Here is a 14,501-nt window from a genome sequence, read left to right as displayed (position 1 = left end):
GTTGTTGAATAATTCTTGTGTGTTTGTATGTTTTGGATAGGAACTCAGTACTAAATAAATAAAGAATAAATGGATGGATGGATGGTCACTGTGGCAACACAGCATAATATTCCAAGTGGTCTTTTCCCAGCAGTTTTCTTCAACACCTCCACCAAGCGCTGCTATGTCCGCTGGGAGATGTAGTCCCTGTGGCTTGTATTCAGTTTGTTCTAGGTTCTTCTTCTATTCCTTCAGAGGGAGGTTGGCACAGGCAGGCTTGTATACGCATTGATTTTAGTCACTGGTCAAACTAAAGATGATCAGCCAATAAACATACTGTAGCTCTCTCTTCAGCACCATAGTCCAGTACAGTCCAGTAACTGTTACGTTACATCAGCTAATACATTTTAACGTCACTCATGTCACAATATGTTCTATCCACATTCATAAATAATGACACTGTGAAATATATGAACTCCTCCACATAGGGTGGTGGCTTTCCACTCACTTGGATGGGATAATACTTCTTTTTATGGAGTAAATGTTCAGCCTCAATTTAGGAGACCAGTAACAGTTGGCTGCTACATTAGAAATGTAGCCAGAAACAAGAGAGTTGATAACCCAATGTCAACAGAACAACATTCTCCAGATTTTGGCTGTACCTTCATATCCTGTCCATTAGTATCAAAAACCTGGAAAGAGGTAACACACAACCTTGAATAAATCCGACACCCATTTTTAACACAGCATTAAGTCCAGAATGTATAGAGAGCAAAAGACTTGCAGCATTGGGAAACACAAGCTCTGGCATTTTCCAAATCCTCAAAGCACCTACAGAGACATGTCAACCACAACAGCTCCAACAATATCCAGATGCAGGATTTCAGGATCTCTTAGCACCATGCCTCAGAGGAGCTTTGGTTCACATTATGTGTGTTTCAATAAACATATTGTGCTGTTGCTGTTGTTTTATTTTGTTTTTTTCTTTCTTAGCTCTCTCTATTATTGATTTATAGGAATGGATTTATTGTTCACAATTTGTATCAGAATGTAAAATATAGTTATTTAAAGAAAAAGAAGAAACGTTTTTCTTCTTACATAGCCATAAAGACAGTACACACAAAGATCCATTATTGTTTCATACAAAAAAATAGATCTAAGGTATTATTTTTGCATAACTATGTTACTCTACAGAAAAGTTATTATGACTCTTATATTACTTACCTTGCGTTTTTTTTAATTGAAAGGTATACAGTAAAGTGTACATTACAGTATAAGCTAATAGTATAAGGTCTTATGGCAGTACAGCTAGTCTATATGTCTTCATTACTGTCAATAACGACAATACTCAATTGTATTAATTGTAGATCAATAATGCAAAGAATGCTTTCTCACTCGCTGTGCATTTGACTGAAAAGTCCCAGTGAGAAGTCAAATTTATGTTGTCCCTGTACTCTGCAGGACTTGCCTGAAAACTGGAGAAAGCCAGCCAGACCATGCAGGACACTGCTGTTCAAAACAAAAGAGCTCAGTTTGCCCCCCACCAATTTCTCCAATTATCAGGACCCTTCCCCTGCCTAATCCTGACCTCTCCCCTTTGATGGGCCCCACTTTGCTCTAACCCCTGCCCCAAGCACTGACATTCCTCAAGTCAGGTCAGTCCTTTGTCTTCAAGAAATTAAGAAGAAATTAAGGTGCTGCACTTCCAATCCTACATCCTTTATCCTCTGACCTGTTAGCACAGCGGAGAACAGTTTAGCATTCACAGAAAGCTTTCCCCCAGGCTATTGGAACTGGTGCAACATATTTAGTTTACTGTCAAACATGTGTCATTGTGAACACAAAGAGGCTTTTCTTTTTTACAGTATTGCTTTCTGCGGTTCTATAACTCTAAATAGTCTTAAAAAACTTTTCCAGTTCCTACTTGTGGAAAGTGTGGTAAACACTCCTGTTGTTGGCAAATAAGAAGTTTATAAAAATCACAACATGAATTGCATCTCTTTTTCTACTTTTCCTTGACTGCCCTACTGGCTGCAACAGTTAGGTTCACTTCTTTACCTGCAGAATGAACTGGCTGCCCATAGACAGATTTTTTCTTTGTAACAGATTGGTGGCACATGGAAACATGTCGAGGTAGGCAAATGAGGGGGGAAAAAAAGACAGGAAATTATCTCACAAACACTCCCCCTCTCCCTGATTGCTCCCATTTTCCAGTTACAGAAAAAGAGTGAGTAATGCCTGTATTTCAGTCTGCTCCTCTGTTCCTCCCATGGACCTACTGAAGTTTCTGCACACACTGAGACCATTACATTGTGGATGTCTGCTTCAATGCTCTTTAGTCTCCACATGGTCTTCATTTCCCACACAAAAGGATAACACTTAATGCAATGCTAGGATGAGCCCTTGTCTTGTTAGCAGGTTTAATGTGATGGTAGAGCAACAGACTCAGCTTTAATGAAAAAATAAACCCTTATGTGAGACAGAAAATAAATCTCAAAGTAACCAGCTAGTACACTGACACACAACTCTTTGATCTCTGCATGTTAATTACAGTCTTTATAATTATATTTCAGCTGAATGTGAGGTGAATGACTAAATAGGGCCTGGAGGCTTCTGCAAAATCAGTGGCTTGTATGCTGGCATGGCATGGAGAAGATAACTGAGGCGGTATAGGATTAGGTCCTAGGAGGCCCTAAAATTAAAGGCTAAAATAAATACTTGAGTCAAGATATCCTCCTTGCCTGTTGGGGCAATTTCAGGATACAAACATTAGTAGGGCTGTCTAGAAATATTTTAAGTGGAAATTACACTGTTGCTTTGACAACTATCTGATAACTACAGGTAAATGTTTCATGAAAATAAATGATAGCTACGTGTGGGCCAAAACAATGACAGGCGTGGCAAATAATGTTGTTCATGGTCAAAGGATTTTGTCATAGTTGAGGAATTCAATTGTGTCGTTCCACAAAATATGTAGATTTCACCTGTGATATGAAAAAATGTTTTTCCTTTATTTGACTTACAGTGAGGCACTGACCATAAACAGGCTTAAATTAGTGTTCAGGGCCCACAAAGTTGTGTGTTGCCACTTCCTTTGGTTTGACAGTTGGATGAGCGCAGTGACGAGCAAAGAAAGTTCACCTCAAATAACTCCTGAAGAAGGTAAAAAGCCAGTATGGGTCATCAACAAGACCAAAGGGTTCTTAATTAACGGGAAAAGGGGAAATGTCTGCAGGTAAAGAATGTTTAAATCATGTTTTGTCAGACCTGAAATATAAATGAGGGACATTACTGTTTCAGAAGCGTCTGTGAGGTCTGAAACATCACTTCAAGACTCAGTATTCATATAGTGAATACTATGATTTTATGATTTTTCATGTGTTTGTGTTGCTCTGCTAGCAAGGTCACTTCTATTATGTGATTTAGACTTAGACTCAGATGTATTTGCAGAGGCCCCTCGTCAGCTCTGAAAAGTGTACTCACTATCACCTTTAATAGTATAATGACAATAGTTGTAAATGCATGCTGTAAAGGTTTCCATACAGTAGCTACTGTAGGCACACACACACACTTACGGTAGTTAACTATATCACACCTCACACCCCATTGCTGTCTCTGATAGACTCACAAATCACAAAGCAATATATTTATGGTTTAGCCTATCCTCAGCCAGTGTGTGAAACATGTTTTCTTTCCTTTGCTTTGTTTCAAATATTGCCTGAAACTGACTATTAGGTTCCCTTACTGATTGTTCTTCAATGACTGTTCTAATACTAAGCAGGAACTATAATAATCTAAGTTTAACTGACATTTATGAATTCATATACATGGATATCAATCATTATTCATTGTTCGTCCAGTTTTAATATTTGAAATATTTTTTGTATAATTGATGTATAGCTCTCAGGCTATAGAAGAATGTCTTTAGATGATATAGTTTTGTAATAGAATAATAAATGGCTTAGCCTAATTGTGATTTGTGCGTTTAATGTCCAAATTGCACTGATACTGACTCAATTTGTCAGGTTTGCAAGATAGTGAAAGTGTAAGCACACTTAAGCAGGAACACATGTCGTTACAAGTGTTAAATATAGACAGGGGGAGTGGCCGCATGGTTTTCACTTCGTCACATTATTCATGTTTGCATGTAATTTGATACCCCATCTCTGCAGAGAAAGAGCGCTAAGACAAAAGATGCCGTCCATGTTCATGTATTTATAAACTTTTACAATCGATCTACTAAAGAGAATATTCAGCCGTCAGTAGATTCTGGTAGATTATAATAACTTTAACAACGAGGCACTTACATCCATTGTTTAAATTTGGGTAAAAGATCAATCGCTAACTGATGGGTAGTAGAAAAAAAGAAAAGAAAAGAACTGTGGTATCGTAGTGCAGCGCTTTAAAACAACTGACCAATCAACGATGAGATATCCAGAAGGCGGGACGTCTCGTCAAGATTGACAGGAAATTCCTCCAATAGAATGCTCCGTCGGTCGATCTCGACCAATCAGGTGCGGGATGGACTCGCTGTATCCAACGAGAGTAGATTTTCAACGAGCTCGAGAGAAAAGCGGAGACGGGCAGACATCATTTCTCTCTCAGCGTCTTTGGACTATCCACACGGAGGCAAAGAGCTAAGAATAAATAAATAAAAAACCTTTTTTTCTGAACAGGAATATATTATAATTCACTAAATAACCATGGCCGACACAGCTGTTGACACGACTGCAACTGCAGAGGTTACCGCCAAGGTGCGTTTCATTGTTTTCTTTTTTTCTCTTTTTTTCCGGTTGAACTGTCGTGTTAAAAGATTTTGTGAACTTTTTTTTAGAAGTTGTTGTTTTATTTGTGTTAACAGTTGATTAAGCTAGGCTCGTGTTCAGTAAACCTTGGTTTATTCGGCGTCTGTAAACGTATAAACGTTACCATTAATGTTACTTCATGTAAGTTAAAACAGTAATTGCGGGAGGGGGGCGAAATGTCAATTGCTTAAATAACTGTTATCTTGAAATATCACTTGTCGACAGTCATACTCTACAGAAGGGGACTTATTTGTAATTTTTTTCAGCGTCGACAGCTAAATAATGTGTCTGGAAACTCCAACGTATGTGATGTGGTTTGCTAAAAAATGTCCTGTTGAGCAGACAAAGCGGTAGAAACGGTACAGCTGGTTGAAGCGGCGCTGCTGCTGTGGGCGGGAAGCCACAGTAACGTTAACGTTACATTACCGGTTAGGGATAAAAAAAAAAGAAATAAAATAAAAACCTTTGCTAGTACCACCGTAAATTTATAACACACTCTTCCTTCATTTAGAGTTAAATCAGATACGACAAACGAGCTTTCTTCTAATTAAAACCAGACCGCGGCGAGCAGCGTGTGACACTTCAGAATAAACTCTTCTTTTAAGGGACGTGCTTTTATTTTGTAGGAGCTGAAAGAGAAGAAAGAAGTAGAAGTGGTGGTGGAGGAGGAGAAGAAGAAGACCGACAACGGGGACGCACCTGCCAATGGCACAGTGAGTTTTGAGACGAGGACCAGCCTCATGGCCTTTTGTCTTTGCACCCCTCATCATGCAGGTGTCGCTGCACACCCGCCTCTCTCTCCCCCCTTCCTCCTGTTCAGCTGCTCTCCACACAGTGGCTTTGTTTGGGTTGTGAAATGGCACAGATGTTAGTTAGCAAGTCCGTAGACGGTTTTTTTTTGTTTTTTTTTCATTGGTGTCTCAAGTCCTAATCCTCTGGGGAGTGATAAGAGCTTCACACACATGCCCTTTTTAAGTGTTCCCAGAGGAGTGTGTTCATGTAAGACTGGGAGGATTATTTCAAATATGCTTGGGATTCAATGTTTTGATCTATTTGTGTATTTTTTGCGTTCTCTTTCTAATGTTGTCCATAACTCACATGTTAAAAAAAGGCCTTATGGTGACACATGATGTGTTATGGATTGACATTTTCCCTCTCTTCATTCAGAATGGTGCTGATCACAGCGACAAAGTGGAAAAACCCACAGAGGAGAAACACGAGAAAAATGGAGATGGTATGTTCATATAAAGCACTATTACTGTTTTCAGAAAAAAGAGTCTCTACATTTCTTATTCTTATCTCATTGCTTATGAGTTACCTCAAAAATGCTGTTATGTGTGTGTGTGTGTGTCCTTGAGTTTAAGACGGGACACATTTTTTCCCATGAATCTTGTCCTGTTTTACACCCAAAAGTAAAGGATGTATTTTCTGAAGTGACAAACTGTCCTTACAGGGAAAGAAGAGGAGGCGCCCCCTGCTGAGGAGACTGAAGCACAGCCTGTGAAGCGTGCAGCTGAAGAGGAAGAGGTGGGTTGTCACCAGTCTGAAACCATACAACCATAAACAATTTTTAAGTGTCGTCTAATCTGGTGATCTTTGCTAATGCATTAAATGTGTTTGTTTTTCATTTTTTTTTAGGAGAAAGTGGAGACAAAAAAGCAGAAGACAGAGGAAAATGGAGATTCAAAAGAGGCAGAAGTGGAGGCTTAAGTCTCTGCCCTGCTACTTGTTTGCAGCACTGTCTTACCAGCCTGGTCAACATTGTGTTGTAGAGCTTGTGCTTTCTGTACCTTTTGAGAAATATTTCTTTTTGTTTGCTCCCATGTTATCACATTGCACTGGAGTCCTGAAACATAGTGGCCCTGCATTCTTTTTTTTATGAAATGTTATTTATTGGTCTTCAAAATGAGCTTTTTTTTTTATTACTTGTACAAATAGGGCCACACCATGAGATCTTTTTTTTTTTTTTTAAATTTCTTGAGGTTTTATATCAGTATGTTAGAAGCACAATCTCTGATGTCAGTGCTGACCAGATGATTCATTCATATAGGCAGCTGCTCACCTCCTCCCAGGCTCATGTTGACCTCTCAGATTCACTTAAAGGACCAAAGATAAGTTTTAAGCAGGGGCTAATGGACAGTTGTTAGCATTATTAGTTGAGGCATGATTTTTTTTTGTGTTGAGCTGCTATTTAATCCTTGGCTTGGCTGCCCTGTTAACATAACAGATGGTGCAAATGAATAAAGGTGCTCTGTCTTGTGCCTCCATGATGAGATTACTTGATCTTGTGTTTGGAGGCAGGATTTTGCGATGTTAATTAACCCCTCTTAAATCTTAAAGCTTTGGTCATTTGTTCTGTATGCATTCCACGCAAGTTTGTACCATTTATACTTTGTTTTTCTTACATTTTCAATGAGTTTTATGTTAATGGCTGGGTGGCCCAGTTTTGTGTCCAAGACTGCCTTTTTCAGAACCAGAATGACATTCGGTTACTTCAGCCACTGCTTTGTATATTCTGATTAACAAATAAATTGTCTTTTTACTTAAGTAGTTCGACTTTGTGTGTATGTTACATGTTTAAATATCATCACTGCTTCTTAAAACCATGGCTTTTTAAGTAGATGATGTCACTTGACCCATTTTTTTTCTTAACATGGAAAATGGCTGGCTTAGATGCAGGAAGGAACAGGAATAAGCTCACTCACTTGGTAATGGAAAAGGGTGCACAGAATCAATGAATTGTGGTTTTGGGTCTTCTGGCTCCCCCGTGTGGTGTACTTAAAGATTGCAGATCACTATCTCAAGTCAACTAGGGCGACAACTGGTTTGGGCATTATAATCAGTGACAAAAGTATAACAATAATTCACACAGGAGTCCAAAATGGCAAAATGATCATTTTAGTTTTAAATGAACCCTGAATAAAAGTAGCTTTTACAGTAACACTGCTAATATTGAGCAATAGGTGGTACCATAGAACACAAAAACTCAGTGTTATTTTTCTCAAGCAAGCTGCAACAGCATGATCCATACAGTTACTGTTTCCTTAGAAACATTAGCATGGCGTGCATCCAGTCAGTCCAGGAGGCTTTAATAGTAGGCAATTATTGACATTCTGCTGAGGCAGCAATTATGACTGGCACCATAATGTTGGGGTGTTCAGTGTGTGAGCCAGTCAATGAAACCATCACAATGGTAGGCTTAAAACAGGTCATATTCTAAAGTTAACCTCTTGGGGAAAGCCCTGACATCATGTTTGGTGCGTGTGTTGAGGCTGAACAGACAAAGCATACTGTTTTCCATGGCACAACAGATGTAAAAAATAAATTACATGTACCATTTTTCTGAAGAAGATGGCTTCTTTAGGATGAAAAAAGGGGAAAGACGTTTAATACTTCCTGTGAGGAACTCTGTTAACAAATGTAAGGTCATCACTATACTGAGTTGATGGGCTGAGCGTGGTGGAGCAGAAGCCTTCTACCTAAAGCATGCGCCCTAGAGATGACAATAAGCACTTGCTGCTGGCTCTAAGAACCCCCACAGTCTTTTCTTTCAATGTTGTCCACCTGCAGGGTTACCCACAGTTCACATGAGTCTTCTCCCTGTTTGCTGTTCTTCTGTTTTGTTCGGTTTCCGACTGACTGTTGATTCACACCCCAGTTTCAACTTCTCCTCTTCCTGATAATGACAAGAATCACTGTCATTATTACAATGGCATGGCCAGGAGAAGGGTGACAGCTCACGGCCATCCATGGCTTAGTGAGGGCCCAGACAGAATTTGCCACCAGCACACATTTCTCTGTGTTTTTTGAACATTTGTGTACCAGTGTGTGTCATCCTATTAGTCATGGCTCTATGATGAGTTTAATTGGCATTGTACTGATACTTGGGACTTGATTAAGAGTCACCCAGCACCAAAGTGTGAAATTTGGGGGATAGCACTCATAATGACTGGACTGTGTGGAAAGTGTTGTTTTATTTGCTGTTAAAATGTGAACAATGTGAAGCCCTTCAAGACTGTAATTGTGATTAAGCGTTGTTCAGTTTCATGTGAATATTCAGTATGTGTTTGCTAAATTATGCCAGAAGAGCTCTTGAATTAATGAAGTATTAACGTGTGAGTGTGAGTGGTCACTGGCAGCACATTCATTTAGTCAGATAGACCTGCCTAAGGTGTGATGCTAATATGCTAACTCAGAGAAACAGGCAGGTAGACATTCCCTTGGCCGTATGACCAAAACAAAATTTTAACACAAGGCTTTGAGAGATTTACGTTGCAGCTCATGCAGACATTAGGCAACTGATAAAAGGAAGAAAAAGAGGGGAAAGCTGTGGTTAGCCTGTACGTAGTGATCAACATTTCTATACCAAACACCAACAAGCAAGAAAAGATGATGCAAGATTTTACAGTAAAGAATCAGACACAAGAACAGCATAGACTCATCTATACTAAAAGAGGTCAGTCTCTCTCTCTCATACACACACACACACACACATCCATTTGCCCCACACTGCATTCAAAAAGGTCACACATTCGTTTGCAAAAGTTAGGAAAAGATGCATGGGCACACACACTGTATGAACACACGGGTCATGTCTACACATATTAGAGCAGTGGCCAATGTCTGTCTGTCTGTCTGTCTAGCTCTGAGAAGAACAGTGCTGATTAGTGTGAAACAATATATGGAATTGTGCTGTACAGTGTGCGGCAGGGTGTACAGTGTGTTGGTCCTATCAGTGCGGTGAAGGTCAACACACTCGGACACTAAGCGACAGCGTGAGAGCGTGTGTGCCGTTGAGTGTGTGTGTGAGGTAAAGTAAACTAAGAGGCTTTTTTTTTTTTCCTAAATGTGCACCAATAGTGGCTGGGTCTCGCTTTCGGGGGGCTCACCCTCAGGGGGGGGCAGCTGGTACACCACGCAGAGAGAGGAGTACAGGCAGCCCACGAATGACATCAGGCTTGAAAAGTACATCACTCCCTGGGCCCCACCCACCAGTGAGGTCAGAGGTCCCATCGCCACAGAGACTAGGATCTGAGCCAGGAAATACTGGCAGCTGAGCAGAGAGATGTCCACCCCCATCCCTCGTCTGGTCCCTTCCTCTGATGAGCCACAAAACTGAGGAACAAAAGTGCAAAGTTTAGTTATATGATCAATTAATGTAGTGCATAACAAATGACAGGGTTAAAGGAATAGTTCAACATTTTGGGAAATGCACTAATTGCTTTCATTCTGAGAGTTAGATGTGAAGATTGACACTCTCATGTCTGCGTGCTATTTATGAAGCTACGGCCATTATATGGCTAGCTTAGCTTAGCTGGAAACAGGTTCTATTCAAGGTAATAAAATCCGGCTACCAGTGGCTCGAAGGCTCAAGAAATAGTCAGACACACAACCCTCCATAAGACCACCAAGAGTCATTATACTTTGTCTTTTGTACTGATTAAAAAAAATATTATATATAACATGCTAATTAAGGAGCTTTAGAGATGGAGTTCATGTCGAGTCTTTGTGCTAAGTTGAGCTAACTGGCTGCTGGCTCCGGCTTGCCGTACAGTTGCAAGAAAGGGGAATTTGAACGTCATACCATGAAGCAACTACAAATTATCCTACACCTTAGTATGACACATATCTAGATACTGACCTGAGGACTCTGGTAGTATTCACACAGCAGAGAGTAAGGCAGTGTGCATAGAGAGGAGAAGAGCACCCCATAGGTGACACAGAGAGAAAGTACCACGTAGAGGTTGTTGGATAGTGTGGCCAGGCCTGTGCCCAAACCAAACGCCAGGTAGGCAAAAAAATATAGAGTGCGAAGAGAGAAACGCTCCTCCAGTTTCTCCAATATGGCTGGAAGTTGAAGAAGAAACAAAGACAAACAGAAGGAACAAATGTAAGAAGACAAATTCCTGGTAAAAATGACAGAGCAGTTGTGATAACGAGTGTAGCTTACCTGAGTAGAAAGCAGCACTGAATGCATAGATGCACATGCCCCAGCAGCCCATGCTAACACCAGCATTGTAGCGCTGGTAAGCCTCGGAGTCATGGGGTGCCTTTGGGTCACCTTCAAACACAACCTCTCCCATGAAGTCAGTGTAGAAGAGCAGCATGCCTTCAAAGGACAGCCAGCCTAGAGAGAACCAATAAGTATCAACAGAGCACAACACAAAACACATAGTTTTTAAGATGTTGTACAGGGTTTAACGTTCACCTAAGTTTAAAAAGTGATTTTTCTCACCCAAAAAATGATTAGTGCATAAACTCCGCAGAGAGGGAGGCATCCTGTAGATGGCTATACACAGCAGCTTCATTGACATTTGGGATTCTCCTGTCTCCACATTCTCACTCAGATCACTCTCATAGCGCACACCATTCAGCAAAATGTTTGCAACCTTTATCGGAGAAAGAAAAGACAGACAATGAGTTTTAAATTGCTGTGGTGGCTACTGACTAAACAGCTTCTGTCATTTTCAAACTATGTGTCTGACCTGCTGGCTAAAGGTCACCGTTCTCCTGCGACCATTCTCCAGCCCAACAATCTGGGTTGCCATGGGCTCCTCAATTAGTGCAAGACTCTGGGGTCGCTTCAGGATACCAGCAGAAGAGCCCCGATGTGACCCTGCACCAGGTTGAGCCCCAGCTGTGACCTGAGATGCTCCATGAGTTTGCGCATCTCCCTCTGGCTGTGGCGCTTCTCCATCCTGAGCTTCCCCAGCTGGATGAGAGATCGCATCAGCCTGGGCCTGTCCCGCAGGATGGCTTACTGCTCCCTGTGTGGACTCATCAGGAGGAGGGGAGTCTCCTGGAGGCAGGGGTGCAGCGGTGGAGTTGGAAGCCAGGGCCTGTGGTGTCTGCTGACCTGTGTAGCAGTTTATGAGCACACTGTCTATATAGGAGGTTCCCAGTGAGGAGGCAAACTCGTTGATTCCAGTGAGCGAGCTGTCCCGACTAATAAAGCTGCCATATTTTGGTGTGAGGGGGCTCAGGGGCGATATGGGGCTAGTGAGACCAGCACAGAGACGTGCATTGGCACTGCAAGAATGGGCCAGAGGGTCAGAGTTAGATGGGCGAGCGTTTGTAGAGAAATTGTAGCTGTAAAGACCATCCATATCTTCCTCATACAGTCCCAAAGCAGATCCTGGGGGAACAGGGGGAGAGGGAGGGAGAGCGAGGCTAGGGCTTTTTAGATGATTTTTGCCGGAGTTTTTGTTAGGTTGGCTCTTTGGTAGGGGCCGCTCGGGGATACTCAACAGAGTCATGACTGTGGCGAACACCAAAGTGACACTGGTGAACATGTATATGACCCGCAGTTGACCTCCCATCGACCTTCCAAATTGTGTCTGGTCCCAGTTGATGCCGCCCACAATGTAGCCAAATCCACCTCCTAGTCCTGCAGTGCAAGATTAAGAAACAACAAAATTATTCTTTGCAATGATTGGTAACTGTTTTAGGTCTTTTTCTCCAAATTATCTTGAAAGAATGGAAGTTTTAGCTGCCATCTGCTATGCTAGTAATATATGACAAAGTAACCCAGAGTTTTGGACTGTGCAAAGGGTGTTCTTACCTGCCAGTAGTGCATGGATATTCAGCCCCCGATCCTGGTCCTCAGGGCTGCACACATCCATCATGTAGGCATGACTCGGGTTGTCGGCTGAATCAGCACTGAAGTCCATCAGAACCACACCACACACTGTCAGGATAATTCCCCACTTGTGGTTTGATGCTGTGTCAGCCAGCGCACTTCCAATGTCCCGTCCGTTCAGCACCAGGGATAGACCGACCAAAGCCCCTGTGAGGGAGAAAAGCAAAAGAACCTAAGTTATTTAAACATCAGTACTAGAGTTCAACAGACATCTTGCTAAGTGGGGAAAAAAATCAGGCATGTATCCATCCTTAAAGGGGCAATGTCAATTCACTAGTCATGGAGAGTAGTTTAAAATCAGTCAAAACTGTTTTATAATGTCTTAAGTGGCTCTGAAGGAGTCAAGTCTGAACAATATTAGTGACATCAACAAAGTATCTCAGTGCATTTACAAGGTAGGAGAGGTCTAACAAAAGATGTATTATGGGAAGCGTAGAATCAACTTTTTGTGTGTTTTTGCTCCCTATTATGGACTAAACGTCAGTTGCATCAGTTTTTTTTTTTTTTAAACATGTCTCTCTTAAGTTTACATAAGTAGCGCTTACATAATACCAAATCACTGGAGTACATTTCTTACCTATAGCCAAGGCAAAAATAAAGGGTCTCCTTCGCCCAAACCGGGATGTACAACGATCACTCCATGCTCCCAAGAGAGGCTGAACGAGGAACCCTTCAAGCCAAAGACAGAGGTCAAGGTTAGAATCCAAAGAGATTGTACTGCACAAGATTACTGCCACTCAGAATCACACAATGATGTATCACACATCTCTGTCCACCAGGTGGTCATGTAGCCTTGCTGTTCACTCACCCAGTATTGGACTAATAAACCACACCAAGCTGTAGAATTGATCAGGCAAGCCCATCTGTAGAAGCACAGGAGTCACATAGGCTGTTTCCATGGCATAGCTAAATTCAATACCAAACAGTATGCAGCCATTGAAGAGCAGTTCTTGGAAGGTACGCCTCGGGGGAAGCTCACTGAGGTCTAGCTGGTCCAGGGGACAGGGTGTGTTGGGCGGCGGAGGCGGTGAAGGTCTTATCAGCTTCCGACGCTTTGGCTGTCTTTGGAAGTTGTTGGCTCTGTGACTTAGGTGCCGAGTGGTGGACGTTGGGAAGCTGGCAGTTTTGGGGAGTGAGCTCCTCCAGATACCTTCCTGAGCTGTGGATAACCTCCCTCCTGGACTGGCCAAAAGGGGGTCACTGGGGGTGCCCATGCCCGGAGATGACATCTCTCTCAAGCCAGCTTACACTGCAGCGTAAATACAAGGATGAGAATCATTGTAAAGTTAAACCTTGCTTTAGGTTGGGGTTTCACATTAGAGGTCATTCAAGATCATCACAATGTAGCACAGAAGTAATGTGAGTAACTTGCTAATGGTTATGTAGTGCTACCAAGAGGACACTGCAGTCATCAGCAGACAGCAACGATGGCACAGCAATGATGGGCACGACGCACTGCAACCAATGCGCATGTTAGTGTTGTGCGCAAAGCCCATGTGCTCGGCGTGGCAGCAGTGTAGTATGCGGCACCGCTCTCATGAAGCCTGTTTCCATTTTAATTTTTTATGGAGGAAGCTTAAATCGGACACAATGGGGGCCGCTGGGGGCTTTAATGACGGCTTTCAAGACAGTTACAAGGATTACGCATCATCATCGCTCAGATTTAAACTAAACATTTGATCATTATATGTCCTATATGTAGCCACGTAGCCGATCGATTGTTTTTTTATTTTATTTTTTTTGTCTATTCGGGTAATGATCCTCGATATTTCCCTCAGTTTGACATGTGATCCTAAAGGTGGAGATCACACAATCGAGTTAACTGTGTTAGAAGACGAAGCAGGCGTGCAGATTGAAAGATGATAATTACCTTATCGGGGAGGCTCGTCATTTATTGCGGCACACTGTGTAGGTAACCAGACCAAACATTATGATTTATAAAAGAAAAACGATGGATGAATTACGGGAGTCATGATTGTTGTTTTGTTTTTTCCTTTTGATGCAGTCATCCCCCCTGCTCTCTCCTCTCCTCTCCGTCCCTTCTCCTTCCCCCTCTCCTCCTCCCCCCCCCCCCCCCC

General features: G+C 42.0%; 2 protein-coding genes across 3 annotated transcripts; one reads left to right on the top strand and one right to left on the bottom strand.

The window, feature by feature from the left end:
* The first annotated feature begins 4,542 nt into the window (after positions 1–4,542).
* On the top strand, positions 4,543–7,331 carry si:ch211-222l21.1 (prothymosin alpha). The gene is made up of 5 exons (XM_035662784.1): positions 4,543–4,733; positions 5,411–5,497; positions 5,952–6,018; positions 6,238–6,311; positions 6,423–7,331. The coding sequence occupies exons 1-5, from the start codon at positions 4,683–4,685 to the stop codon at positions 6,492–6,494; spliced, it is 351 nt and encodes a 116-aa protein (XP_035518677.1). The 5' UTR covers positions 4,543–4,682; the 3' UTR covers positions 6,495–7,331.
* Positions 7,332–7,720: 389 nt separating this feature from the next.
* slc45a1 (solute carrier family 45 member 1) lies at positions 7,721–14,431 on the bottom strand. 2 transcript variants are annotated; one of them, XM_035661277.1, is made up of 10 exons: positions 14,294–14,431; positions 13,232–13,672; positions 13,001–13,093; positions 12,346–12,570; positions 11,270–12,171; positions 11,020–11,173; positions 10,735–10,911; positions 10,426–10,631; positions 9,674–9,899; positions 7,721–8,460 (listed from the first exon to the last, which is right to left on the bottom strand). In XM_035661277.1, the coding sequence occupies exons 2-10, from the start codon at positions 13,650–13,652 to the stop codon at positions 8,432–8,434; spliced, it is 2,433 nt and encodes an 810-aa protein (XP_035517170.1). In that variant the 5' UTR covers positions 13,653–13,672; positions 14,294–14,431; the 3' UTR covers positions 7,721–8,431. The 2 variants fall into 2 exon arrangements, with proteins under 2 accessions (XP_035517170.1, XP_035517169.1); XM_035661276.1 differs by having other exon boundaries at positions 7,721–9,899.
* Positions 14,432–14,501: the final 70 nt, after the last annotated feature.

This window comes from Morone saxatilis, unplaced genomic scaffold (assembly GCF_004916995.1).
Source record: "Morone saxatilis isolate NCDOM2014 unplaced genomic scaffold, NCSU_SB_2.0 Contig18, whole genome shotgun sequence".
Lineage (NCBI taxonomy): Eukaryota > Metazoa > Chordata > Actinopteri > Moronidae > Morone > Morone saxatilis.
Note: the sequence above shows the minus strand (reverse complement) of the source record. Positions and strands in the feature narration are given on the sequence as shown.

What these genes read in the sequence shown, in the direction of transcription:
- slc45a1 (XM_035661276.1), bottom strand. Translation starts at nt 13,652, where the DNA reads ATGTCATCTCCGGGCATGGGCACCCCCAGTGACCCCCTTTTGGCCAGT. An exon ending in GTTTATTAGTCCAATACTGG is followed by an intron (nt 13,094 to 13,231) that starts GTGAGTGAACAG and finishes TTTGGCTTGAAG; the next exon opens with GGTTCCTCGTTCAGCCTCTC. An exon ending in CGGTGACCTTTAGCCAGCAG is followed by an intron (nt 11,174 to 11,269) that starts GTCAGACACATA and finishes TCTCCGATAAAG; the next exon opens with GTTGCAAACATTTTGCTGAA.
- si:ch211-222l21.1 (XM_035662784.1), top strand. Translation starts at nt 4,683, where the DNA reads ATGGCCGACACAGCTGTTGACACGACTGCAACTGCAGAGGTTACCGCC. An exon ending in CTGCAGAGGTTACCGCCAAG is followed by an intron (nt 4,734 to 5,410) that starts GTGCGTTTCATT and finishes TTTATTTTGTAG; the next exon opens with GAGCTGAAAGAGAAGAAAGA. An exon ending in ACACGAGAAAAATGGAGATG is followed by an intron (nt 6,019 to 6,237) that starts GTATGTTCATAT and finishes CTGTCCTTACAG; the next exon opens with GGAAAGAAGAGGAGGCGCCC.